The 27,920-nt window shown below is 47.5% G+C and overlaps 1 protein-coding gene and 1 long non-coding RNA gene across 4 annotated transcripts; one reads left to right on the forward strand and one right to left on the reverse strand.

Moving 5' to 3' along the window:
• dot1l (DOT1 like histone lysine methyltransferase) lies at nt 1-26,359 on the reverse strand. 3 transcript variants are annotated; one of them, XM_023954119.1, is made up of 29 exons: nt 26,001-26,359; nt 22,359-22,402; nt 22,209-22,283; nt 21,933-21,996; nt 21,609-21,837; nt 21,425-21,519; nt 21,188-21,250; nt 21,027-21,082; nt 19,257-19,336; nt 18,977-19,045; nt 18,797-18,903; nt 18,276-18,317; nt 18,095-18,190; nt 17,745-17,961; nt 17,556-17,669; nt 16,329-16,420; nt 16,140-16,241; nt 15,905-16,042; nt 15,635-15,760; nt 9,410-9,840; nt 9,208-9,304; nt 8,824-8,967; nt 8,686-8,728; nt 7,983-8,581; nt 3,896-4,101; nt 3,628-3,695; nt 2,902-3,558; nt 1,827-2,521; nt 1-1,711 (listed from the first exon to the last, which is right to left on the reverse strand). In XM_023954119.1, the coding sequence occupies exons 1-28, from the start codon at nt 26,079-26,081 to the stop codon at nt 1,923-1,925; spliced, it is 4,734 nt and encodes a 1,577-aa protein (XP_023809887.1). In that variant the 5' UTR covers nt 26,082-26,359; the 3' UTR covers nt 1-1,711; nt 1,827-1,922. The 3 variants fall into 3 exon arrangements, with proteins under 3 accessions (XP_023809887.1, XP_023809886.1, XP_023809888.1); XM_023954118.1 differs by having other exon boundaries at nt 17,745-17,964; XM_023954120.1 differs by lacking the exon at nt 1,827-2,521 and having other exon boundaries at nt 17,745-17,964; nt 26,001-26,357.
• Nucleotides 22,413-27,920, forward strand: LOC111947354. The gene is made up of 2 exons (XR_002873167.1): nt 22,413-25,668; nt 26,821-27,920. It is a non-coding gene; the product is annotated as an uncharacterized LOC111947354 (long non-coding RNA).

Consider the following 27,920-nt stretch of genomic DNA (forward strand, 5'->3'; position numbering starts at 1 on the left):
TGGTTTACAAAACATGGTTTTATTTTGAAATGCAGAGAAAAACGTAGAGTTTCATGAAAACATCTTGGGATAGAGCACCAACATCAAACAGTAACAACTTTTCCATGAAACCCTTTTGGAAGTAGGTCTGCCATTATTGCACCTCAAACCTGCCCCAACTTCAACACTTCCCCCCTCACCCCCTCCCCCTCCGTCACCACAGCAGACCAGGCCTCTGTCGGATCAGGGCGAGGCTGAAGGTTGGAGCCTTTTAAGCTTCTAGAGGAAAACGCTCTGATGAGGCTGGACTTCCCTGAAGAGGACAGTGTATGTGCCTGTGGGAGTCGATCTGAGGTCGGACAAACGTAAGCCTCCGAGGGGCTCACCGGGGGGTGGGGGGTGGTCCTGAGATGTTCTCGTTCAGCTACTAAATAAAGTCAAAATGGAGCCGTTTGTAGAAAATTGTGGGAGGTTCCTGAGTTCAGACCTTTGGAAGGGCTTTTAGTAAACAGCATCGACTTGATGGAGAAAGGCTTGAGAGCTGCATAGGTTTCAATCCGAATGACCCCCCACAGGACCGATCACACGCCTTACTACAAAACTCTTGAAGTCATTCCAGAAAACGCTCCGACGTGCACATACACCCCACGGAGGCTCCACGGATGAGTCTGGACCATCAGAGCAGCTCCCAGAGGAGTTCAGGTAGAAGTCGAACCAACCAGAGCAGAAGAGGAGGTCACCAATAGCTGCGTCTCCTCGTTTTAGGTGAAGGAGAGCACCCATCTGTCATGTGACTTTATCAGAGATCGACAGGAAGCTGGAGATGAGAAAACGCTCGCCCCCGCCCCCTGCTGTCATCCTCTGTTGACGGGAAGATCACATGACCCCAGTTTACATGAAGCGTCATCTGAATAGGGGGGGGGTCACACAGCTGAGCACCAAATGAAGGGAAGCCGGCGGGATCATAGGGGGAGCACCGAAACTCGTCATCTCACAAACGTTATAAAATATTTATAGATAGACTTTCTATAGATCCTGATTCAGATACGCGATTTCTATAAATCTGTGACAGAAACAAAGAAGAAAAAGGTTTGTACAAAACAGTGTGGACTTCTGACTGGAGACGTTCTCTGCTCATGAGCTCCGGCTGGAGAACGGTTCCACCAGAAGACGGCTACACGTGCACGCACGCATACAACAGCGCCTTCGATTATTGAGAATGATCCACAGAGGCTTCCGTACGTCCCTGTGAACAGCACCGAGGATGCAAAGGCGCTCTCCTGAAGCCTTTTTAGGAATAAATAAGTTCAGGCACAGTCCGGACGTAGCACCAGAGTGGTCCGACTGCGAGTTCACGCATGTTTGAATCCCACTGTCAACAGAAAAACCGACCCGACAGACTGACGGCATAAATACATTAATTTACAGCCAGAATGAACCACATTCACAGTACGGGTTACGCACACAAGCACACAAACCATCACAAAGCAACAAAAAAAAGAGGAGTCCAGTAGTTCCTGCTGGTTATGGACAAACAGGTTTTCCCTGTGTGTGTGTCAGTGTGTGTATCTCTGTGTGTGTCAGCGTGTGTATCTCTGTGTGTGTCAGTGTGTGTATCTCAGTGTGTAGTACAGGTCGTGCAGACGTCTGAAGCACCAGCGGGTCAGAAGTGTCTTGGTCCACACTTGGGACTGTTGCGTAGTTTGTTACTGAGGTAGTTTCCATCAGTTACCTGAAACACAGCAGAGAATCAGACTCAGAGGGGCGGGGTTTCAGGACAGCAGGGTCCGGGAGGCGGCGGGATGGAAGCTGCGGGGATACGGTGCGGATGCTGCGCAGGACCTTACCTTCTTCATCAGAACAACAGCTGGATGAAGAAAACAGGCATCCTCTGACCAACCCCTCCCTGTCAATCCTCCCCCCTTCCCCTCACACCCAAACCCCTATCTAGGCCGGGAGGCGGGGAGCTGGGAGGGGGGTTGGGCGCCATGCATGCCCTGAGTCCTCCACATGCTCCCACCACCCGAACTGCTGCTAGGTGGTGGAGGAGGCAGTCGGGGAGAGTAGTGCACTGCAAATGGACGCAATGAGGAGGAGGTGGTGGGCAAAGAGGAGGAAGAAGAGGAGAGGGGGGCGGCACCCGGGGGCGCAGAAAGGGCAGGGGAGGACGTGGAAAGGGGGAGGGACTGGGATCTCTGGTGCTGACGCGAGTCTGACCAAGAGGATGCTGGGGGGTCGGGGTGAGTGGATGCTGAGGAGGAGGGAACGCTGTGCAGGGGGGGCAGAGGGGGCAGAGAGAGGGTGGGGGGAGATGAAGTGTGCAAAACGGACTGTGTGCGACTTTGCTGGGTGTGAGCGAGAGGGAGGGAGGAGGGCACGGAGGTCAGGCGTGTGGGGGCTGGCTGAGAGGTGGCGTGATGATGGGTTTCGGGGGAGGAGGAAGAGGAAGAGAGACTGAGCAGAGAGCTGAGGCCTCCAGAGGGGGGCAGCATTGCCCCAAACTGATGGGAGGACACTGGGGGGACCATGTGGTGAAATATACCTGCAAATTATACAGCAGAAATGGAGGGGGGAGGAGGGGGGGCAAGAGAGCAAAAAGTGGCAAAGAAAGCAGGGGGAGGGGTGGGGGGAGACAAAAAAGAAGCAAGGACTGAGCCGGGGTGTGCACGGCACCAAGCAAGCAGACAGAGTCAGTCCACTGATGTCAGCAGGAAGTTCAGGCTGCAGCCAATCAGAAACAAGAGTGAAGTGACTCTGACCCCCCCAGGAACTGCAAAGACAGACATCGACAGCAACCTTTGCATGACAAGACGCTTTAAGGGAGGGGGAGTCCCACCAGGATCCCGCCCCGTTCTGAACCACCCCCCACCCCGTGAGGACCAACTGTCTACCGCTCAAACGGGAAAAAGGAGCGCTGCTCACCTCCTGCGGCTCCGCCCGCCAGCCCGGCGCTGGAGAAACCTCCGAGGGCCGAGTGTCCGTTCACGAGCCGGGACGTCCCGTTGACGGAGGAGATACCTGTCTGAGCCCCAAATAGGGACTGCAGGACGGATGCCCCCCCCAGCGGGAACTGAGACCCCAGGTACTGTCCCACAGAAGAGGGGGAGGAAACCCCTACAGGGCCGACGCCCACCTTCCCACTCAGGATCCCCCCCCCACTGCTGGCAGCAGCTGAGATGAAGAGGTTTGGACTGGCCATGCTCTTCAGCTCCCACTCACGAGAACTTTTCACCTTCTGAAGGACCTGCCGTGGGTCTGACCCACCAGCCCCCTGAATCCCCCCAGCGCTGGGGACACCCCCCCGTGACACTGGTTCCTGATTAAGGAAAGGGTTGGGGGTCACATATCCAGAAGACTCTCCGTCACTCCCCTTCCTCCCCGACGGTTTATGATCCGAATCAGAGTCTGTGCTCCGGCTTGACCCCCCCATGCCAAAAGGGGAACCTCCCTGTCTCAGGTCAGAGTTGGGCTGCTTGGGATCAGAAATGGGGGAGAAGGTTGATTTCCATTTGCTGTTAGAGGACATGGAGGAGGAGGAAGCTTCACTGCTGTTCCCGCTGCTGCTGCTGGACTTCCTGCCTGGAGGACGGAAATCACAGCGTTTGAGTCCAAACCTTCAGTAAAAGCCTAGAAGCTTTTTTTTCTTACCTCGTTCTCCATCGCCTGGTCTACATGGTCCATTCTCCAGAGAGATGGTGGCAATTTTTCTTTCAATTCTAGAAAAAACAAAATTGAAGTGAGTCCTTTTTTGTAGAAATGGTCCGATCTGCTGATGAAAACTAGTTCAATTTTAACTGTCTGGTTCCTCGTTTACATCAGAGGTTGCTGCATGAGGTCACAGTTCTTCGTCCTCAAAGCAGCTGTTTATTATATTGTAGAAACCTGCAAACCTCCAGCAGAAAACTTTCTCCTTTACCTCGAACTGGAGCTGTCAGCAGGACACCCAGAATCCTCATCATCGGAGCTGGGGGTTGTTGAGTATCGCCCAGTGCCATTCAGCTCTAGGGGGCGCTCTCTCTTCAGGATGGGGGGCTGGTCGAGGTCAGGGCCATTGGGGCTGCGGCTGGATTGTTCAGGGGAGGAGATGGCAGAGATCTCCAGAGGCTGGTTGATGTTGCTGACCTGTGGAAGTGCAGCAGAGTCAGACGGTGGAAGATCATTTACTGAAAAATTGGTTTCATGTCAAATCGTTTCAAACATCTTGGATCCAAATAAAGGCGTTTCTGACTAATTGTTGTTAACGGTCACTCCCTCACACATACTGTATTTTCACAACTATAGGGCGCACCGGGTTATAGGGCGTGGTCTCGGTTACGGGGCATTGACACATACAAAAGGCGCACCGGGTGTTAAGGCGCGGGCACGATAACGCCCCGTTCAGACCCTTAGAGCCTCCAGAGTGGGTTAACAATAGAAGCACTCTCAGTTCTTTTAGAGGAAACCTTTTTTTTTTAACTGTTCTCCCCAACTGGGAAGCACAAACTGAATGCACGCTCACAGACTCACTTACGCTCAGCGCCTGACCCCCCTCCTTGTCCTCGCGGTTGCGTCTGGTTTTGTCCTTTCTACACAAGCGCTGGCGAAGAGACGGCTTAAGCACACACACACAAACACTCAGTGTGTGTTTAAAAAATGTAGATCTGAGTTAGTTTTGATGTATTTTTTCAGTCAAAAAACAGCATCTAAAAATCCATCAATCCGCGTAGCTGATAGCTGCAGTTTAAACAGGGCTTCAGCCATTTCGTAAACAATGTTGTGGGGACCCGGGACTTAGCCCCGCCCATGGCCACTAAGACTCATGGGAAATGTTGATTCCCACACCATGAGTTAGGGAGCTGTGAATAGAAGTGGGGGTCATGTTGTTACAGTTATAGAGCATGGCCACTCCTCAACTTTATAATGAACCTGTTGGGGTTTGGGATACATGTGAAGGACTGACAGCTTACTGTTGCAGGCAGTTCTGAACAGCCTCAGTCTCATCAATGCATTAAGAACTATGATGCAATTGGTTCATACTATTGTCGCCCTTCCTCACGTAGGCGCGCTGTTTCATTAGGCGTACACTTCTGTTTGAAAAAAAAAATTAAGACTTTTAAGTGCGCCTTATAGTCGTGAAAATATGGTAGTCTAAACCTGAGAAACGTTGCAAAATAAAACTGAAGACCTGCTTCTAAAGGGTTTGTGTATTTCAGTTTGGCCCACAAAACACAGAAGGAATGGGAATCTGAGTCTTGAGTCTAGATCAGTCTGCCCCGCCCTCGCTCAGAAACCCAATGAATCCCTCTAGGACAAAGCGGGGGGGGGAAAAAGATTGTGGGGGTTCTAATGAAAACTGAAGGCAGTGTGAAGCAGACTGCAGAGCTGCAGACTGTGAAGCAGCAGACTGTGAAGCTGCAGACTGTGAAGCTGCAGACTGTGAAGCTGCAGACTGTGAAGCAGCAGACTGTGAAGCTGCAGACTGTGAAGCTGCAGACTGTGAAGCAGCAGACTGTGAAGCAGCAGACTGTGAAGCAGCAGACTGTGAAGCTGCAGACTGTGAAGCTGCAGACTATGAAGCAGCAGACTGAAGCAGCAGACTGTGAAGCAGCAGACTGTGAAGCAGCAGACTGTGAAGCTGCAGACTGTGAAGCTGCAGACTATGAAGCAGCAGACTGTGAAGCTGCAGACTGTGAAGCAGCAGACTGTGAAGCAGCAGACTGAAGCAGCAGACTGTGAAGCTGCAGACTGTGAAGCAGCAGACTGTGAAGCAGCAGACTGTGAATCTGCAGACTGTGAAGCAGCAGACTGTGAAGCTGCAGACTGTGAAGCAGCAGACTGAAGCAGCAGACTGTGAAGCTGCAGACTGTGAAGCAGCAGACTGTGAAGCAGCAGACTGAAGCAGCAGACTGTGGAGCTGCAGACTATGAAGCAGCAGACTGTGAAGCAGCAGACTATGAAGCAGCAGACTGAAGCAGCAGACTGTGGAGCTGCAGACTATGAAGCAGCAGACTGTGAAGCAGCAGACTGTGAAGCAGCAGACTGTGAAGCTGCAGACTGTGAAGCTGCAGACTGTGAAGCAGCAGACTGTGAAGCTGCAGACTGTGAAGCTGCACACTGTGAAGCAGCAGACTGTGAAGCAGCAGACTGTGAAGCTGCAGACTGTGAAGCAGCAGACTGTGAAGCAGCAGACTGTGAAGCAGCAGACTGAAGCAGCAGACTGTGGAGCTGCAGACTATGAAGCAGCAGACTGTGAAGCAGCAGACTGAAGCAGCAGACTGTGAAGCAGCAGACTGTGAAGCTGCAGACTGTGAAGCTGCAGACTGTGAAGCAGCAGACTGTGAAGCTGCAGACTGTGAAGCTGCACACTGTGAAGCAGCAGACTGTGAAGCAGCAGACTGTGAAGCTGCAGACTGTGAAGCAGCAGACTGTGAAGCAGCAGACTGTGAAGCTGCAGACTATGAAGCAGCAGACTGTGAAGCAGCAGACTGTGAAGCAGCAGACTGTGAAGCAGCAGACTGAAGCAGCAGACTGTGGAGCTGCAGACTATGAAGCAGCAGACTGAAGCAGCAGACTGAAGCAGCAGACTGTGAAGCAGCAGACTGAAGCAGCAGACTGTGAAGCTGCAGACTGTGAAGCTGCAGACTGTGAAGCAGCAGACTGTGAAGCTGCAGACTGTGAAGCTGCACACTGTGAAGCAGCAGACTGTGAAGCAGCAGACTGTGAAGCTGCAGACTGTGAAGCAGCAGACTGTGAAGCAGCAGACTGTGAAGCAGCAGACTGAAGCAGCAGACTGTGGAGCTGCAGACTATGAAGCAGCAGACTGTGAAGCAGCAGACTGAAGCAGCAGACTGTGAAGCAGCAGACTGTGAAGCTGCAGACTGTGAAGCTGCAGACTGTGAAGCAGCAGACTGTGAAGCTGCAGACTGTGAAGCTGCACACTGTGAAGCAGCAGACTGTGAAGCAGCAGACTGTGAAGCTGCAGACTGTGAAGCAGCAGACTGTGAAGCAGCAGACTGTGAAGCTGCAGACTATGAAGCAGCAGACTGTGAAGCAGCAGACTGTGAAGCAGCAGACTATGAAGCAGCAGACTGAAGCAGCAGACTGTGGAGCTGCAGACTATGAAGCAGCAGACTGTGAAGCAGCAGACTGTGAAGCAGCAGACTGTGAAGCTGCAGACTGTGAAGCTGCAGACTGTGAAGCAGCAGACTGTGAAGCTGCAGACTGTGAAGCTGCACACTGTGAAGCAGCAGACTGTGAAGCAGCAGACTGTGAAGCTGCAGACTGTGAAGCAGCAGACTGTGAAGCAGCAGACTGTGAAGCAGCAGACTGAAGCAGCAGACTGTGGAGCTGCAGACTATGAAGCAGCAGACTGTGAAGCAGCAGACTGAAGCAGCAGACTGTGAAGCAGCAGACTGTGAAGCTGCAGACTGTGAAGCTGCAGACTGTGAAGCAGCAGACTGTGAAGCTGCAGACTGTGAAGCTGCACACTGTGAAGCAGCAGACTGTGAAGCTGCAGACTGTGAAGCAGCAGACTGTGAAGCAGCAGACTGTGAAGCTGCAGACTATGAAGCAGCAGACTGTGAAGCAGCAGACTGTGAAGCAGCAGACTGTGAAGCAGCAGACTGTGAAGCAGCAGACTGAAGCAGCAGACTATGAAGCAGCAGACTGAAGCAGCAGACTGAAGCAGCAGACTGAAGCAGCAGACTGTGAAGCAGCAGACTGAAGCAGCAGACTGTGGAGCTGCAGACTGTGAAGCAGCAGACTGAAGCAGCAGACTGAAGCAGCAGACTGTGGAGCTGCAGACTATGAAGCAGCAGACTGTGAAGCAGCAGACTGTGAAGCTGCAGACTGTGAAGCAGCAGATTGTGGAGCTGCAGACTCCCCAGTCTTAGAACTCTTCCTTTAGTCAGCTTTGACCCGTGGAACCAGCATCTTGCAGCTCCCTGTCCCTTCTCTCTGGGGGGTGGGTAGGGGTGTCCCTTTTCTCTAATAAGTGGTCTGATATGTTGGCTTCAGCCACTAACCATGGAGTTGATGTTGAGAGGAGATCCTGAGGAGTGGTTGCTGGAGCTGATCCCGGGGAATGACCTCCTCTTTGGGGAGCCGCCGGCTGCAGGCGCTGGCCCTGCAGAGCTGCGCTTCCGCCTACCCCGCCTGCGTCCCTCCTGAGAGGCGGCATTGTGGCTGGAGTGCGACGATGACACATGTGTGGCCATGTGCACGTGCTGCGAGTTGGAGGGCTGGTGGTTTCCATGGTTACTGTAGTGTCCCTGCTTGGCTGCGTTCCCACTTTGAAGATGGAACCGTGAACCTCCGCAGCCTGAAGAAGAGGAAGATGAAGAGGAGGAAGAGAAGAACATCCTCCGCCGTAGTTCACAGTCCTGTGGCTCCATGTCAGAGTCTCCTCCCTGCTGTTCTGGTCCATCTGCTGCAGGAACCCGTGAAGGGCCATCAGCATACTGCAGCACCCCCCCGGTGCTGAGAGGAGGACTATGGCCGGGACCTCCTCTGGCCAGAGGTCCCATCATGGAAGTGCTGCCGTTCAAAGGGGAGGATGAAGTAGCACCATTGTAGTCTTCGAAGTGGAGGCCTCCGTTCATTAGCCCTGAGCCTGAGGAGTATCCTAGGATGGAAGGAAATGAGGAAAGACAAGAAGAAGAGCTTCACGCATCTGACTGGAAAATGTCTGGAACAACAAGAGAAGCTGCAACCAAAGCAGGTTCTCACCATTGCTCTGACCACTGTAAGACACAGGGCTCGGAGTACTTCTCTGAAATCAGATGGTTTTTCATCAGAACCCAAAGCAAACTTTACATTGGACCAATACAGACGGCTCTGGAAGAGCTTCCCCGTGAAGACACTCACGAGTCTCTCAGCACGACTGGGCAGCACCACACTGGCCAGCGGGATGCTGACGGGTAATTTACTTGGGTGTACCGTGCTCAGGGGGATGCTGATTGGAAGGCTCGTGATGCTGTCCCCCTGAACTGACGGACTCTTCTCCTTGACCTGCAAATAAATATAGAATCATATTTAATTTATTAAAGCATTTTTCTAAGACCCATTTAACCCAACAGGATGTGAAATCTGCGTTTGAATCAAACAAAAAAAAAATGGAATTTGAAAATACTCCTCCTTTTCCAGATTAGTTTTAGCTGATGTTTTAATTGTGTGAAGTAAGTTGAAGAGACTTCTGCCCCAGAATCTGACCTAAGGGGCAGACAAAATCATTTCCCATAAAGCATTTACCCTCTCAAAACTCCTGGGGTTACTCTGAGCATCACTTATGTTGGGAGAGGGGCAGTTCTGTTTGGCTCCAAGAGGGGAGTTAACACCCCCCTGATCCCTGTAAAAAAAAAAACACAAGGAAATGAAGGAAGAGCCACAGGGACCCCCCCCAAAACAACACTGTCACCCAAAGGTGTGTTCTAAGAGTTAGAAGCAAAGGAACCTGTGCATGTTCAGTCCTGGACCTCTCAGGTGAGCGGAGGGATCCTGGTTCAGATGCCTCCGCAAGGCAATCTTGGCGGGGGAAAAGCGCGTGTAATCAGGCAGGCTGTGAGAGGAGCCTTGCTGCCGCTGCCGTGCATCAGGGGTTGCAGGTACAACCTCGTGGTCTGGAGAGATGGGAAGGTAGCGAGAAAGCTCACCCTTAGAGTTAGCTCGGTCAAAAACCGGAGAGCCGGTGCCGTTCATGGAGAGCTCGGGACCGACGCCATTGAGGGCGGAAGTTGAAGACAGGCCCATCTTAAAGGAGTCCATGTCCCCGGACGCGCGGGGGTCCAGGCTCTTTCTGTACAGAGAGCCCTCACAGGGGCTGTACGACTTCAGCTGAAGCAGCTCCTGCTGCCGCTGGCTTTTTTCCAGCTCCACAATGCTGATCTGCAGACAGACACAAGGGGGAGCCGTTACACCGGAACCAGAACCTTTACAGACACCTGCAAAAGCGCTTACAGTGTGTCCATTATTCATTCACTCCTCATTCATTCTTGGTGTTGGTAACTACTGATGTGGCCACAGCTGCCCTGACTGCAGACTGACAGAGGCGGGGCTGCCAGTACGCGCCTACAGTCCCTCTGACCATCACTGGGACATTCATACGCATTCTGGAGGCAGGCAGGGTGAAGTGTCTTTCCCAAGGACACAACGTTTAACTGGGGATCGAACCGCCGATCGTTCCATCCAACTGAGCCACCTCCGCCCCCAAATTACATTAAATGCAGTGAACGTGTGCAAAAAGGCAGAGAAAACGATGCAGCCCGACGGCCTCCAGAACAACCTTCAACTCAAGAACCATGAACAACAAGAACCTCCCATCAGTACCATCTGAAAAACTGAAGTACAGAATAATAGAGCAAATTTATATCACGTCAACAGCATCATCTATAGATGTAATGAGCTCAAGGAGGGTCTCTTTCATTCTGAGAGGGGGGCTTTCCCCACCACCTTGAGGTTCTTAAGCTCCTGTTGTTTTTAAGGTTTTCTTTGTAAAGGAGAACAAGCATCAGCCTCATTCAGTCAGCTTAACCACATCGAACATGAACGGTGAAGAATAATGCTTATGGTTATTATACCACACTTATACAAGACAATTGGGTCAATGCTAAATGGTACAATAGACTGCTTTTTTCAAAATCCACGAGTATCAAGGAACAGAGGCTTCAGCCAAAGATCATAATTCAGTCTATTATTGTAGCTGAAAATAGAAGGAGACGCAGAGCCTGAACATAAACATAACAAACATGAAATTCAAACAGTTACTGAACAGAATGATGAGCCTTCAGTTGTATGGGATTCGCTAAAGGCTGGAAAGATGAAGAAAAAGTCACAGCTAACGCAGATTATAGGTAGTAGGGCTGGACGATATGGCCTAAAAAGAAAAATCTCCAATTTTTTTATTTTTATTTGATTTCCAATTTCTTCCCAATCCACCCCCCCCCCCCACACACACACTTCTTCTTTCTCTTTCGGCCACAGCGAATCATCGTTTTCCACCTCACTCTATCATGGACATCTTCTACCCTAACATTAGCCAACTTCATGTCCTCTGTTAAGACATCCATATATCTCCTCTTTGGCCGTCCTCTTGCCCTCCTGCCAGGCAGCTCCATCTCCAACATCCTTCTACCAATAAATCCACTGTCCCTCCTCTGAACATGTCCAAACCATCTCAGTCTGGCTTCTCTGACTTTGTCGCTAACACAGGCAACATGAGCCGTCCCTCTGATGTACTCGTTCCTTATCCTGTCTAACCTGGTCACTCCTAAGGAGAACCTCAACATCTTCATCTCTGCTACCTCCATCTCAGCCTCTTGTCTCTGTCTCACTGCTACCGTCTCTAACCCATAGAGCAGAGCTGGTCTCACCACTGTCTTGTACACCTTTCCTTTGAGTCTTGCTGACACTCTTCTGTCACACAACACTCCTGACACTTTCCTCCACCCGCTCCAACCTGCCTGCACTCGCCTCTTCACCTTTTTTCCACACTCCCCATCACACTGAACTGTTGACCCCAAGTACTTAAACTCCTGCACCTTCTCCACCTCAGTCCCCTGTAACCTAACGCTTCTACCTTGATCCCTCTCGTTCAGACACATGTATTCTGTCTTACTACGACTGACCTTCATGCCTCTTCTTTCCAGAGCAAACCTCCACCTCTCTAGCTGTTCCTCCACCTGCTCTCTACTCTCACTGCAAATTACGATGTCATCCGCAAACATCATTGTCCAGGGAGATTCCTGTCTCATCTCGTCTGTCAGCCTGTCCATCAACATAGCAAACAAAAAGGGACTCAAAGCTGATCCTTGGTGTAGTCCCACCTCCACCTTGAACTCCTCTGTCTGACCTACAGCACATCTCACCACCGTCATACTTCTCTCATACATGTCCTGAACTACTCTGACATACTTCTCTGCCACTCCAGACGACCTCATACAGTACCACAGCTCCTCCCTCGGCACCCTGTCATACGCCTTCTCTAAATCTACAAACACACAATGCAGCTCCTTCTGACCATCTCTGTACTTTTCCATCAACATTCTCAAAGCAAAAATGGCATCAGTGGTGCTCTTACGGGGCATGAAACCATACTGCTGCTCACAGATCTCCACCTTCTTCCTAAGCCTGGCTTCCACTACTCTTTCCCACAGCTTCATTGTGTGGCTCATCAACTTTATTCCTCTATAGTTGCTGCAGTTCTGCGTGTCACCCTTGTTCTTAAAGATCGGAACCAGAACGCTTCTCCTCCATTCTTCAGGCATCTTCTCACTCTCTAAAATCCTATTGAACAACTTCGTTAGAAATTCCACTGCTGTCTCTCCTAAGCACTTCCATACCTCCACAGGTACGTCATCAGGACCAACGGCCTTTCCGCTCTTCATCCTTTTCAGAGCCTTCCTAACCTCCTCCTTTCCAATCTCTGCTACTTCCTGCTCCACAACAACCACATCTTCCTCCCTTCTTTCCCTGTCATTTTCCACGTTCATCAGCTCCTCAAAATACTCCTTCCATCTTTTCTGTACACTCTCCTGGGTTGTTAGCACCTTTCCATCTCTGTCCTTTATCACCCTTATCTGTTGCACGTCCTTCCCATCTCTGTCTCTCTGTCTGGCTAGCCTGTAAAAGTCCTTCTCTCCTTCCTTTGTGTCTAACCTGTCATATAGCTCATCATAAGCTTTCTGTTTGGCCTTTGCCACCTCTCTTTTCACTCTACGCTGCGCTTCCTTGTACTCCTGTCTACCTTCCTCAGTCCTTTCTACATCCCACTTCCTCTTAGCCAACCTCTTCCTCTGGAGGCATTCCTGTACTTCCCCATTCCACCCCCAAGTGTCTTTACCGTCTTTCCTCTTTCCAGATGACACACCTAGCACCTTCCTACCTGTTTCCCTGATAATCTCTGCTGTAGTTTCCCAGTCATCTGGAAGCTCATCCTGACCACCCAGGACCTGTCTCAACTTCTGCCTAAATTCCTCACAAGTTTCTTCATTCTGTAGCTTCCACCACTTGGTCTTCTTTTCTGTTTTCCCTCTCTTTTTCTTCCTGACCTCCAGAGTCATCTTACACACCACCATGCGGTGCTGTCTGGCTACACTCTCTCCTACCACCACTTTGCAGTCATTAACCTTTCTCAAATGATCTTGTCTACATAGGATGTAGTCCACCTGAGTACTCCTACCTCCACTTCTGTATGTCATTCTATGTTCCTCTCTCTTCTGGAAGTAAGTGTTGACTACAGCCATTTCCATCCTCTTCGCAAAGTCCACCACCATCTGTCCCTCCAGATTCCTTTCCTTCACACCAAACCTGCCCATCACCTCCTCATCACCTCTGTTGCCCTCACCAACATGCCCATTAAAGTCTGCTCCAATAACAACTCTCTCTCCTCTGGGAAAACTCTCTATGACCTCATCCAACTCACTCCAGAATCTCTCCTTCACTTCTAACTCACAGCCAACCTGTGGCGCATACCCACTGACTACATTCACCATCACCCCTTCAATTTCTAACTTTAGGCTCTTCATCCTGTCTGAGACTCTTTTCACCTCTAGAACACTGTTTACAAACTCCCCCTTCAGAATCACTCCTACCCCGTTTCTCTTCCTATCAACACCATGATAGAACAGTTTGTATCCTCCTCCAATACTACGTGCCTTGCTGCCCTTCCACCTTGTCTCCTGCACACACAGTACATCTACCTTCCTTCTCTCCATCATGTCTGCCAGCTCTCTGCCTTTCCCTGTCATTGTGCCAACGTTAAGAGTCCCTATTCTCAAACCTATGTTCCTGCCTTTTCCCTTCTCTCTCTGGCCACGTGCCCTTCTGCCTCCCCTCTTTCTTCGACCAACAGTAATCAAATTTCCACCGACACCCTGAAGGTTAACAGCATCGGTGGCGGTCGTTGTTAACCCGGGCCTCGACCGATCCGGTATGTCTAAAGTATTGTGGATGATTCGCCTGGTTATTTTGGCAATTTTTACGCCGGATGCCCTTCCTGACGCAACCCTCTCTATTTATCCGGGCTTGGGACCGGCACAGAAGTAACTGGCTTGCAACCCCTGTGGCTAGATTCCCCTCACACACACTTAAGGAAAGCAATAAGTACAAACGCAGGTGCCTTGTGCAAAGGATTCGGCTACAGTTAGTTGTTTTTTTGGTCACTGCGGTTTTGTTTGCCTCGGAGAGGCTGGCATTCTCCATATTCGGCTGGATGTCTCTGTTTCATGTGTTGGAATAGGTTTGTGGTGCTGCTGCTGCTGCTGCTGCTGCCTTTGACTGCGATGGGCTTTGGGCAAATGTTGCAGCTTGGGGTCTCTCCCTCCACGTCTGTGGCAGCAAACCCATACCAGCTCCAAACAACAGATGATTTGATTCTTTTCTTGGGAACAAACTTCCCGCTCTTTTATTTTTAGTCATTTAGATTATTGTAATGCCCTGCTCTCTGGTTTACCCAAAAAGTCGATCTCATAACTATTGCAGAACTCAGCGGCACGAGTTCTGACGAGGACCAGAGGGCGGGAACACATTACAGCGGTTTTAAAGTCGCTGCATTGGCTCCCTGTGCGTTTCAGGATACATTTTAAAATCTTTTAATGGTTTATAAATGTTTTAATGGTCTTGGGCCTTCTTTTGTAAATTATCTTATTTTTAAGTATGAGCCCTCGTGGACCCTGAGGTCCTCCAGCACTGGCCTACTAGTTGTTCCTAAGGGGAGGACCAAAACTTATGGGGAGGCTTCGTTCCACCATTACGGTCCTCGCCTGTGGAACAGCCTGCTGGAGAACCTCAGAGCTGTAGAGTATATAGAGGTTTTTAAGAAGAGGATCACCTTTTTAATCTGGCTTTTACATGACTTTGATAATAGCTCATGTCTTTTATTAATTAATTTATTTTATTTATTTATTTTTTAAGGACTATTATTATTATCTTTATGTTTTTAATATCCTACTCTTTTTATTGTTATTATACTTGTGATGTTTACGTTTATGTTTTAATCATCTAACGTATGTTATTTTTTTATCACTAATATTGCTATTTCCTATTTTAATTTTATTGTTGTTATTATAATATAATTTTTATTCTGATCTTTCATAATCCAGTGTTTCCTCTTGGGGATCCACTGTTCTGGGGCACCACCAGCTTAACCTGTAGGGGGTGCTGTTGCTGCGGTGCCCGTTCTCATTGGGCTAATAACTGTAGAGTGGGCCCTAAGCTGCTCTGTGTTGGGTGGGCACTGTGGTAGTGATCCCTGTGGTCCGGCTGGGCCTTGGAATGGATGGATCCCCATCATATCGTTACCTCACAGCAGAACCAAGCCAGACCTTCTTCAAGCTGCAGTTCTTTGTTTCTGTTCAGGGTTCTACTGGGGAACTGGGGTGGGTGGAGGGAGGAATCTGGTGAGGGAGGAGCCCCATCCGTGTGTGATTGTCCTGTGTTTTTGTTTTTAATAATTCATTTATGATTTTATCCTCTTTTATGTGAAGCGCTTTGCGTTTTTAACTGGAATGAAAGGCGTTATACAAATCAATAAATAAAGTTTGAGTTTGTTTATGAGCTTGGGGAGCTTTATTTTCCAAGTTCCAACAAGAATTCTTCAATTAACAACTTTTCAGGTTAGGTCATTTTAATAAACATGGATACGAGAGTGGATTTAAAAAAAAACTGAAAAGAAGGAGAGTACCTGCAGCTCCAGGCAGTGTTTCTGCTTTTCAGAGATCTGTCGGCGCAGAGCCTGCTTTTCCTTCAACAGGCTCTCCAGACACAGAGAGCCCCAGTCCAGCTTCAGCTCCTCACACCGAGACTTCAGCTAGAAAACAGCAGCTATACGGTCAGCTGACCTAACAGCAGCCTGCAATCTGAATCATCATGACGACAAAGAAACCAACAGGCAAAAAGGCAGAGATTCTGCAACAGGTTGCAGGTTTCACAGCAGTCCCCCCCTCGGTCTCACCAGCAGCAGGCTGTGGTCCCTCAGCAGGACCATGTCCCTCTCAAGCTGCTTGGTCTGCTCTTTCAGCTGCCGGTTGTGGGCAGATATCTCCTTCTGAGCCTGAAGAAGGTCCTCCACGGTCAGAGCTTTCACACCAAGCTGTTCATGCAAACACACAACAAGTTCAGGCACACGGTGGATCCACACAAAGCTCGGCTAAGAGCGGCTCCTGTGGAGCCCAAAAGCAGGACTACACCTCGTCCAGCTTGGTCTGAAACAGACTCTTGATCTTGTCCTTGTGAGACTGGCAGACCAGATGCAGCTGCTCCGCTTGACCCGACAAGTCCCTGTGTTTTTGCTGCCAAACGACACCAGAGGGACAGAAAGCAGCTTGAATCGAGCGCCAACGGTGATGATCTGTGCTGCAGCGCGGGGCAGAACTCACCTTCTCCTCCTCCAAAAGCTGCTGCAGGTTGGAGCGGTACTGAGGAGTCTTCATGTAGCTCATGAACTGGAGGTACTGAACTTTGATGTTATCTGACAGGTGAAGGGGCAAAAAGAAAGCAGACTATTGGCTTAGCTGTGACAAGAGAAACTTCACAAGAACATGCAGATCAGCTGAACGCCTGCACTGATGGAGGCTGAAACCTTCCTGGGGAAACAGCGTGAAGAACAGAGGAGCTGTGTTCTCCATCCTGATTGGCTGTTGACCTGGACAATCAGCCTCCTCTGTGCCATGTCTGCTGTAGAGAATGTGTTCAGTTTGCTAAATCTACTGAATGATCCTTGCTGCAACGTTATCCCTGGTGTCACGACGTGTTTAATATTTTGTCCTCTGTAAACTTACTATCATTATTTTTTAATTGTTAGAAATGTAAGCTAGTAAATGTTAAGGAAATTTTAGTTGATTATTATGAAAAAGACTGGAAAATGAAACTTTTTTTTTTTTAAATTGCAAATTAAGGACAATTTCTCTACTGAGCCATATGTTAGGTAGAATTTAAAAAGAGGACAAAGATCCTCATGTGCTCAACTCAGAGCAGGACCGCTCCCCCTACAGGTGGAAGTAGGGCTCTTAAAGCTGTTCCAGAGGAGGAAAGACTGTGAGCTGCAAGTGGTGGAGGATGAATTTCCTTTTTTTTTTATTGTGTTTACTTGAGGTAATTGAAAAGAAATGTCCTGATTTGTTTTGGTTATCTGAAGGTAAATTTTTATGTTGGCTTTTTAAAAATCAAATTTTCTGTTCTCCAACTTTTTAGGCAAAGGCATGGACAATAAGAATGGACACTTTGGATTCTGTTAGACTCTGATTGGGTGGAATATTGTATATTGTTATCTTAGGTATGTGATGGCCATTTTCTGTATTCTGTCTTCCAGTATCATATAAGCCTTTCTCCTGAAACTCAAACTCAAACTCTACTCTTAGTTTTCATTCTCTAATCCCTTTCAGAGAAAAGTCTGAAAATGTTTACATCTGTCTGAGAAAGCGTGGAGTTTTACCGCCTTAAGACAACTCAAATTATTGTAAGAAATAGAGATGACTTCTTCTCTGATTCCATCTATTATTTGTAGAACACAACTCCAGCGATAAACGAGGAAGCGCTGCGTGGCTTTCTGACAAAGACCCAAAGTGCTTTGCAGTGCCGTTCACACCCATTCACACTCTGATTACCCAGCAGCTGCTGCAGACCGGGGGGAGTTGGACTCAGCAGCAGTTGACTGGGCATATAGTGCTGGACCTTGGGAGGTAGCTGGTAGAAGGGGCTGTGGGCCGGCCGGTAGGAATCTAGACACACACAAGATCTGGGTTTCATTTTCCTGCTCCAACACACATGTGACTGAAAGACTGTGGCCCCCTGACCCTGAGCTGGTGCTGCACAAAGGGTTTTGGCGTGCAGCAAGTCCAAGGCGCTCTGGTTTTTCTTGTTCTTCTCCACAGCAGGGGGGGCTTTCTTGGGCCGACCACGTTTCTTATTGTTTAGTTTGCGACCTTTGGATAAGAGACGGGTTCTTCTGGGTTTGGCAGAGGGTTTGACCAGCGTGACTAAGCTGGAGCGCTCCTCCTCCCCGCAAGAGTCCTGCTGCAGATCAGAACAGAAAGACTCATGCAGGAACACGCCACTCTGTCACATAAACAAGATTTGACGTAAAGACGGAGATGGGAGATGGCCAATCACTAAAGGTTCACTCTGGCCGCTTGATGTCTAGTACCTTGTTTTGCTCCTTGGATTTGGTCGGAGTGGTGCTATTGCTTTTACTGTCTTTTGTGTCCTTCTGTTGACGTCGTCTAGCTGCCTCCTGCTCCTCCTTAAGCAAGACCAACAGTTTCACCCAAAATAACAGCAACGCAGAAAACTGATGCCCAAAGACCAGAGCCAGGACCAGGACTTACCCTGAGTTTAGGATTTTTGAGACTAGCAAAATAGTTTTCAAGCTGAAAGAGGAAGCAGACGTTACAGTCACTTCAGGAACACTAAACCGAAAACGAGGACAGACAGACAGAAAAACATGATGGACAGAAAAACATGATGGACAGAAGACGGACAAACAGACAGAACGGCGAACAGACAGACTGACAGAATAATGTGCAACACTAACAATAAAGGCATTTTATCAACAGTAAACTGGTCAGATTTGGCCAAAAATAGCTCCATAAAAGGAAAGAATAATCATTGTTATCACCTGGTAAATATACTATTTCCAGTTACAATCAGAAGAAGTTCTTACACGAGGGCAGTGTTGAACGCTTCCAGTATTTGGAAACGTCACTTTAAGGTTGGCTGATGCTTTGACCGTCTTTCTATCAATAAATGCTTTTGATCTGGAGCTTCAGACTTCTGTACTCAGAGTTTGCTCTTTATTTGTTCTCTTCCCTTGAACCCCAGGAGGAGGAGGAGGAGGAGGGAGACTTACTATGGTGCGGTCTATGGTATGCAGGTAGTAGGAAACAGGCTTCCCTGTCCAGGACACAGAGCCCCTGAGTGGAGAAAGCTCCACCACACGCATTATTGTGCCAATATCTGAAACACAGAACCACGTCTTATCCAGAACCAAAGAAAACGCTGCTGTGAAAATCCCAATTTTGACTCTTACCGCTCAAGTTTCTGCTGTTGATTCTAAAATTTAAAGGTGCAAAAGGTTTGGAGGACACGATTTTCCCCCCTGAAAAGAAAAGAATCATCCCCATAAATCCACTGTAGTGTGTATCGGCTACACAAAACATTTCCTGTAACGCAACCCAACAGCAAGACTGTCATTTATTTATCAGTGTTTTAAGACAAATATACCAGTAAAACACATCCGTCCATCGCCGCCAAGTGATGATTTTATGAAATGTCATCATCAGTGACGGTGATGTCTGAGCGACACTGACCTTCCTTCATGTTAGCAAAGCGTTCCTTCAGCTGGTGGTCGACCTCCGGACCAAAGGCAAAGTTATTCACAAAAATAATACTGAAAAACAGAAAGGGATCAGGCATCAGAGATTTTCATGGCTGTTTTCCTCTCCTTTTCTCTTTTTCCTGAAAATTGTGTCAGCTCCTTATAATGACACACAGTCCTCATGGTCTCAAATCTATTACAGATCTCCAAAATTTGGATGACCAACGATGTTGCTGGTCATAGCTTCATAGAGCTTTTGGAAGGTTCATGTTTCAGAAGAAAGCTGTAAGTTCAAAACCTAAAGCAAACTGGAATTACGGCCAAATTTTCCTGAAGGCATCTTTATTATGGCCTAAGTAGGTGACCAACAGATTACAACGAATACTTTCGGTGTAACCCCCCATACTGAGCATGCAACTAGGCGGCTGTGGAGAGGTAAACTCTGTCTGATAAAGAAGGAAACCTCCAGCAGAACCAGACTCAGTAAGGGCGACCATCTGCCTCGACCGGTTGGGGTCAAAGAAGACAGGAAAGAGACAAACAAACACAAAATCTGGAACATCTGTTATAAGACAAAGAGAGAGTAGTTAGAGACTGCACCAAAGACATGACAATAGGCGTCGTTTTAAAGAAAAAAAAAAAAAAAACAGAAATCAGCAGAACAAGCAGATTCCAATGCATGGAGATAGGCGGGTCCTGATCTTTAACAGTGTTACTGTGGGCGTTTCTACAAAGTCATGTTCTCATGAAAAGACAAAGGTCAGAGGTCACTCCAGCTGTAATCCAGACAAAAGCTTCACTTCTGCTCTTCAGGTCCAAAAACCACAACCTCCGCTTTATTTATGATACAGAGAAGAAACGCAGATGTTACCCAAACCTTTACCGTACATCTAGAACTGTCAGCGGTACCGCTTCATAATGTTTGCTGTGTGTAAACCTCATTCAGTCATGGGGCACCACAGGATTCTCGCTTTGGTTATTCATCATGTCTAACTGGATCCTGTCCAGCATCACTTCAAGCCTCTGAATGCAGTTCATGTAGCTTTAGGTTGAATTGCAGACCCACGCAGAACCAATAAAGAGCCCATCAAGTTCCCATCAATTCTGAATGTTAGAATGTTAGAGATTTTGAAGACAAACAGCAGCTCTTGATGCTCGCTCAAAAAAAGCCTTTAAACAACCAATCTGAAGCAGCTCAAGCTAACTTTCCCAATCCAACAACACTGCAGATATGAGCCTGCTTCTTCTTCTTCCTCTTTCGGCTTCTCCCATCAGGGGTCGCCACAGCGAACAAGTCGCATGGTAAACTTGGCAATGTTTTACGCCGGATGCCCTTCCTGACGCAACCTTCTCAAAGCAACCGGGCTTGGGACCGGCACAGAAGTAGAGAAGGGACCAGGGAGCAGCCTGGATTTGAACCCTGGTTTCACGGACGGAAGGCGCCGCAAACCAGCACGAGCTAAACCGGCTCCCACTGCAGATATGAGCCTGATTTTTTCTAAAGATAACATGACATTTATTAATAATAAAGAGCTCCAGCAATTCTCTCTTTTGAAAGCTGATTATTTTCAGGATGTCCAATAAGCTGCTTATGACTGCAGCAATGAAAAAAAGGGATCAGGCAGCTTTGTGCTCGTCTTGATTTATGAATAATAATTATCTTCTCTGGTATAAAGCAGAGATTTCTGATGAAATGTTTTCTTATTTTATTTTATTTTTTACAAGGTTTAAACTGCCTATGAAGTAAGACTTGAAATGCCACCTTGTGTTGGCGATCCTTTCTTTCCACTCTTCAGAAAGAAAATCTCCTCTCTCCAGCTGAAAAATAGAACAGACATCCCTTTTTATTTACAACACAAAGAAAACCTCCTAAATAAAAACAAAGTCATTTTCAGATGAAATGTCAGAGGAGAATAAACTTACTGTGTACTCCCCGTGCTTCTTTCCATACCATTTCATCCACTTCTTAAACTCTTTGTCCATGGTCTGAAGGAACAATCAAGTCAATTAATGTTAAACCCACGGAGGTTATAACCTGTTTATTCCGCTCAAACAGGAGTTTTATTTTGAAAGGATGGAGGTCATTTTGACACGTTTAAACTCAAACATTTCAGCTCATTCTAGTACCTGCATGTTGGAAAAGTGCTCAGGAAATCTCACCTCTGCATACGTAGCTGGAATGTCTGCTTTCTCTATGCCATAGTAGTGTTTACAGTTGGTTGCTGCTGCGACCTGCAGCACCACCTGTCCCACTCCTACCAACAGAGAGGCAGCGGGTTATCGTTCTAGGTAAGACGGATCGGTTCTGTCTCGAGACAAAACAGAAATAGGAAATAGAACCAACCACTTCCGAGGTCAACAAAAGTGTCGTCCTCCATCATGTCTATCTCATCAATGATCTGAGCCACCAGGTCGAAGGAGGTTTCTCCGTAAACCTCGGGAGAAAAAGGCTCATAATTGTTGAGCTTTTCTGGATCAGTCACTGAGTGGTTGTAAACCTGCTGCAGGATGTGTCTCAGCAGCCCGTTGGAGGGACGTTTGTTCAGCTTCATGGGCTGGGTGGTCCCCTTCCACTGCAGGGGAACATTAAACATGAGAGTTTACAGAAGCTCACGTCTTCTTGCAGACGCCACAGAGACACTTCAGCCCCTCAGAGGATTGGTCTCACCAGCTGGTGGATGCTGTCAATGGCCCTGTTGTATTTATCACACAACCTCTGCATGCTCTCGAAGCTGAGGGAAAGGTCGAAGACAAAACAGCACATCAGTCATTGTGGAATTTAAGGTGGTACCAGCAAACGGAGGAGTCAATTTTCTGGGTTACGTCTCTTAAATACACTGGATTATCATTCAATGAAATTTTCCCCTAAGATCTATAAAGTAAAACTGTATACACAAACATATACATTTAAAAAGTGAAGCCAGCTGGCAGCCAAAACATGTACCTCTTGGTGTCGTAGTCAATGAGGACGTAGTTCTCCATGGCCAGTTTGAGGTCTGGGATCTCCTCACACACCCACCTGGACAGATGCATCAGACTGTCAGCCTCATCGCTCCATGTGTGTGAGTGTGTTTGGGGGGCGGGGGGGGCTTACCGAATGGTCTCGATGATTTCATGAGCAGCATCATGGTGTTTATCCTTAAGGGGGAAGAAAAACATCATCAAACTCTGAAAGTGCAGCAGAATCCATGAAAACCTGAATGTGGTTCAGATCTGTGTGAAAAGATCTTCTGACAAAACGTCACGGCCTCACACGCACAACCTGAAGGTCAGCGAGGGATAAAAGGTCATAGAAATGGAGGCGGGGGCTTTAAAGGCATTGTAGAAGCGACTCACAAATAAAACAGCGGCAAATCAAATAAACTGTTCTGGATTCATCCGATGAGCCAAAAACCTGCAGCTATCGGGGAGGAACGAGGTTTTCCTCACAGCTGACCCACTGACCCACTTTCTATTCCAGCTCACTGCCATTCCCTACAGGAACCCAGAAAACAGAAACCCTGAAAAAGAAGTGAAAGGCAGGGAGGTGGACAAAGCAAAGCCTTAGCAGAAGAGTGTGTGTGTGTGTATTGTGAGGGGGGGGGTACAGACTGACTGACTGATGTTAGCATTCCTTAAGGCCTGACTCAGCAGATCCCAGAGAGCCCAGCTTCCTGCTAAAAACCATTAAGGACTGGTTCATTCTGCCAAGACCGAATTGTACATCCAGCTTAACAGAAGAACTTAAGGAATGCTCCTTAAAAGATGCAACATTTATCGCATTCGATTTAGTTGGAAGCTAAAATTATTATGAATAAAACTCATTTATTAGAGCAGTATTTAAGAGTAGAATGGTTCAAACCAGAGCAGTAACAAATCAGAAACACAAGTTCTGTTTGAAGGACTTGGTTTTCATTAAAGAACGTTTCATCTCCGCTTGTGGAACGCTCCAGGCAGAGGAGGAAGCAGAACCTGAGGGAACAAACCAATGAGGAGAGGGGGGGGGGGGGGTCACCTGCTCATGCAATGCCAGCACACAGCAACACCAGAGCAGAGCTGCAGCTAAAAATAAACTGCACAGAAGCAGAAAAGGAGCCACGCTCTTCGTCTCAGTCGCTGCTCACATCTAAGCAGGTTTGGAGAAAACGTTTCACACAAAGATTGATCCATTACCGCTGGTACTTTCTATTTCTACCCAGTACTACATATTCAATAATACTTTCTACTACAAACTTGTCAGCAGTTTATTTCTTCCTCTTTTATTTCCATATTTAAATGTATATTTTCTTGCTGTCATGTAAAGTGGGACATGCAAAAAAGAACTAGTTTGTGGCCTGAGTTGAGCTGAGAGAACATCATAACATAGCTGTTATAATTCTGAAGCACTAACCCGTCTAACCCGCCTAAATCACCTTCAGGTGACCAACTGGCTGATAGACATACAGAGCACTCGTCTGATGGACTTTTGGAGATTTGAGAGACTAAAGTAAAACTACATCCTGTCACCAAAAATACTTTTTTTCTTTTTTTAAATGTCTGGCCTCCATGACATCCACATCTGAAACCACGGACAAAAAAATGCACCCCACCCCAGAGGAAGCCCACATGGAAGCAATTATGGACGCGCAGATGTGGAGATCCAGGGAACAAAAGAAAGAACTGAAAGACAACCGAACCTGAAGGGAATCCGTAAAACAGTTTGTCTCTATCATCATGTGTCATGGTCTGAAGACAGCATTTTTAAATCAACACTCAAACAGTGGTGTGTTCACTTGCTCTGGGTCTAAATAAATCTACAGGGGATTGGTTCTTCTGATACCAGCAGGGAGCTTAGGACCCAACCTGCAGGAGACCAGGCTTGGTGGCAGAAACTCAAACTTTTAATAAATAATCCTTCAACATGGCAAAAACCGTGGACAAACAAAACAGCAGAACTGAAAACCAGATGCTTATGTACTCCCGGGACAAATAACAGAAATGAAAATAATTGTAGAAGGAAAGAAACATAAACCTGGAGAGACTAACAGTGAACAGCTCAGAACATGACCAAAACCACCACTTCAAAACCAAATAAACCACAGAATCCTCACAAAAACAGGAGAATAAATGAAAGATTCTTTGTTTTCCATAAAAAAGCAATGGTTGCAATAGTGCAGAATCAGATCCTCTTCACTGGAGGGTCCAACATGTGGATAGCAGAGAAAAGACAGGAGTCTTCACTGTAAAGAGAAGAGGAGCATTATGGGAATAGGCTCCACATTTGAACCACTAACCCTTACCTAACAATGTCTTATCACTAACCCAATTGTTTTACTACTTACTGTAACCACTGTTTATTACTAACCCTAACAAGGTTTTACCACTAACCCTAAACACATTTTACATTTGACAGACTGACTAACAGCTGTTTATTTCCCCTCTAGAACTCTATGAAATTTTGGCTTCTTGGAACCAGCGGGTACTTCCTGTTTGGAATGCCAGGGGGAGGGGCCACTCTCCCCAGTTCTAATAGACAGTCAATGGTTAAGACACAATGCACTATACAGTCACACCCTTCTTCTCTCTCTCTCTCTCTCTCTCTCACATACACACACAAATACACACACACACACTTGTGGGGTTTACTGTCTTGCCCAAGGACTCTTCAGCGCATGGGTGGGCAAAGCAGAACTGAACTTAGACCCTCAAATCAGAGGTCGGCCGCTCTACCTCTGCACCACAGCTACACTGTTGAACAAAAAAACTAGAAAACAGAGCAATCATACAAGTAGAGACGGTTAATTCCTGACATACTGGTTTATCTGCAAAACAGGAAAGCTGACGTCTGAACGAGAGAAACCCGAGCCTGAACCACGGGGGTGGAGAGGAGAATCCAAAGAAAACCCACTCAGACCTTCTCAGAAGTTCACCCTCTTTCAGTCAACGCTGACTGTCACCACAAATGAGAAGCCTTCTTTAAATAACTCTATAGATCACAGAACGTCAACCACTTCCCTTTCCGTCAGTCAGCAGATGAGTCGACAGCTAGCAGACGGCGACAGCTCCATGAAAACATTTCAAGTCCTTCAGACACATCTCTGACTGTCAGTGAAGAAAACGGAAGGGGGAGAGGGGCATCTACCAGGGGGGCCTCCTTCACTTCAGTCATGTGACCCACAGGAGAGCAAAGGGAACCAGGAGCCTTCTTTTTACAGAAGATCCATGACATTCACAGCTTCGTTCATGACCCATGAGGATGATAATGATGAACCGTTTCCTCTTCGCTCTGTCTCTCAGACAGGAACAGGTCTCAGGCGTCATATTGCTGGTTCGAATTTTGGTTTTAGGACGATCCTTCAGAAATGCTCCACAGCGGAAAGTCACGTGACTACGACAGGAGACGCTGGATTCCCCCAAACAGAGATTAACGCCACGTTTATCTAAAGGTAGCAGCTGCTGGTGGAGATAGTCTGAAAAGCATATTTTTCAAAATAAAACCGTTTAGTCTCTCAGCAAATAACTCCTCTAGATTTCAACGCTAATAAATCGGATCGTGTAACTTTGATCAATAGATGCGAAACAATCGAACTTTTCTTGGACAGGATGCTGATACTGCGACTGTCACCGTGCGGACCGGTTTGACCCAATTCCGTGAGCGAGCGTGCTATTACTACTCCAGCTAGCCAACGTTAGCCAGTAGCTATGGGAGCTAACAAAGACAAAAACAAAGACTCCACCGTGATCTGTCAGTTCTGACTTCTGAATGGAAAACACTTACGTAGACTGGTAACGGCCACGGATACCCAGCAGGCTCTGCTCCAACCGGCGATTTGAGCTTCAGCTCCAGCTTTTCTCCCATTCTACTTCACGGCGGCTCGCCTGGTAGCAGCTAGTTATGCTCCGTTAGCTAGCTAGTCGGTCAGGGAACAACTTACAACGTGAACATTTTGTTAGAAAACAGATTAGAAAATTCAATAAACTCGACTTTAGTTACATAATAATTACACATACGATACGAAAAAAAACTCTACAAATGTTTGATTCGGTTTTCTATTTTGAATAAAATCTCTTTTTTAAGTCAGCTGGTAATAACACCCCGACCGTGTCGCCGCCATCTTGCCGGCATGAATAAATATGGCAGGGGGCCACGGGTGGCAGTGGGGCACTGACGTCAGCGGGAGGATCTCTGCGCGTGCGCCAACAACCAGCACGAGCCACGATCAGAGCCATTACGTGCGAAACGTGACATCACGATTCCCCTTGAAACCGATTAATTAACATGATCGTGAGGTGGATTTTTCTGATCAGAACAGCTCCAGGAAGCATTTTTTTTAACATTTTAAACTTTAATCCAGAAAAAAATATTGTAAATACATAATTAAGACACTGTGTTACACTTTGGAAAATTTTTTGCCCAGGGAACCAAACATTTTTTATTCATTTGATTTAGTTATTAAGTGTTGTTTTTCCCCAAAATGGGAAACAATTTCAGAAATTAAGAAATTAGTTTAAAAAAAAAATCAAATATTTTTTCACAAACTTGAAACAAATCTTTCATTCATTCATTCCTCTTCTAAATCTGTTTTGTCCCGTTCGAGGTCCCGGGCTGCTGGAGCCTATCCTGGCCACTTGTGGGCGACATGAAGAAAACCGATCGGCCTCTAACATCTCCAGAAAAGTTTCCCTCCAGCTTCACTCAAATGTTGCTTTTTAAATGCAAAACAGACAGAAGCTGTAAAACGACGGCAGCATCCAACAGCCCCAAAGCAGATGAAGCTTCTGCCTCAGATGATCACTGGAACCTTCTCCACCATCAGTCTGAACCAAACAGACCTCCTCCCTGCAGCAGCAGAGGAACTCCTGACCTCTGCTGTGGGTAAACATGTCAGTTGGGGGGGGGGGGGGGGGCAGTTCACCACAATGAACTTGTTGACCCCCCCCCTACGTTCTGAGGCCCATGGAGCTTTAGCACAGCGCCATCAAGCCAGCTGAAATCAGCTCTGTGTAGGATCTTCCTCAAGGCTGCCTCCCACCACAACGCCAAAGCCTCTGTTGGATCCACATTACAGAGGAAGACACACCCGTATATCATAAAACAGAAAAAAAAACAGCTGCCAGTCAGACAACACATGCATATTCTGACCAACATGACATCCAGAGAGGTTCAGGAACATCCAGAGAGGTGGAGGTTTGCTCTGGAGAGGAATGAAGAGCACCTGCTGCAGGACAGACTGTTTATGAATGAGAGGAAGTGAAGAGGATCGGCAAGGTCACAGGGAGCAGAGGTGGAGGACTTTAAATTGTTAGGATCAACAGCCCAGGATAACAAGAGTGTGGTAAAGAGAAGAGGCTAGCAGGTTCCAACAGGTGGAGGAAGGTTCCAGGAGAACCAAGGTCGGTGAGAGTGAGAAAGGTACAGAGGAGGTGAATGATCTGCCGTAGCTCCCCCTAAATGGAGTAGCTTTTGGGCACAGGATGCTGAAATTGTGTCTTATTGAGAGATGTTGGAATCTTTGTCTTCATCCACATCAAAAAGGATTCCTGAGCAGCAGAACAAACGTTCCTTCAAAGTGAGGATCTGCTGCCACCAAGAGGCCGTAACTGTTACTACAGCTTGTACTGATGCTGAAAAATGTCTCGAGATTGAGTTCTAAATTAAAGTCTAAAAGGGTAAAAAAAAATAAACACATAAAACTGG

Source organism: Oryzias latipes, chromosome 4 (assembly GCF_002234675.1).
Source record: "Oryzias latipes chromosome 4, ASM223467v1".
Classification (NCBI taxonomy): Eukaryota; Metazoa; Chordata; class Actinopteri; order Beloniformes; family Adrianichthyidae; genus Oryzias; species Oryzias latipes.

Bases quoted from the DNA above. Each gene is read 5' to 3' on its own strand.
- dot1l (XM_023954118.1), bottom strand. From the start codon at position 26,081: ATGGGAGAAAAGCTGGAGCTGAAGCTCAAATCGCCGGTTGGAGCAGAG. The intron at 16,421-17,555 runs GTAATCAGAGTG...TTCACCTGTCAG, and splicing joins CGGTCTGCAGCAGCTGCTGG to ATAACATCAAAGTTCAGTAC. The intron at 8,729-8,823 runs GTGAGTGTCTTC...ATCTGATTTCAG, and splicing joins CCAGTCGTGCTGAGAGACTC to AGAAGTACTCCGAGCCCTGT.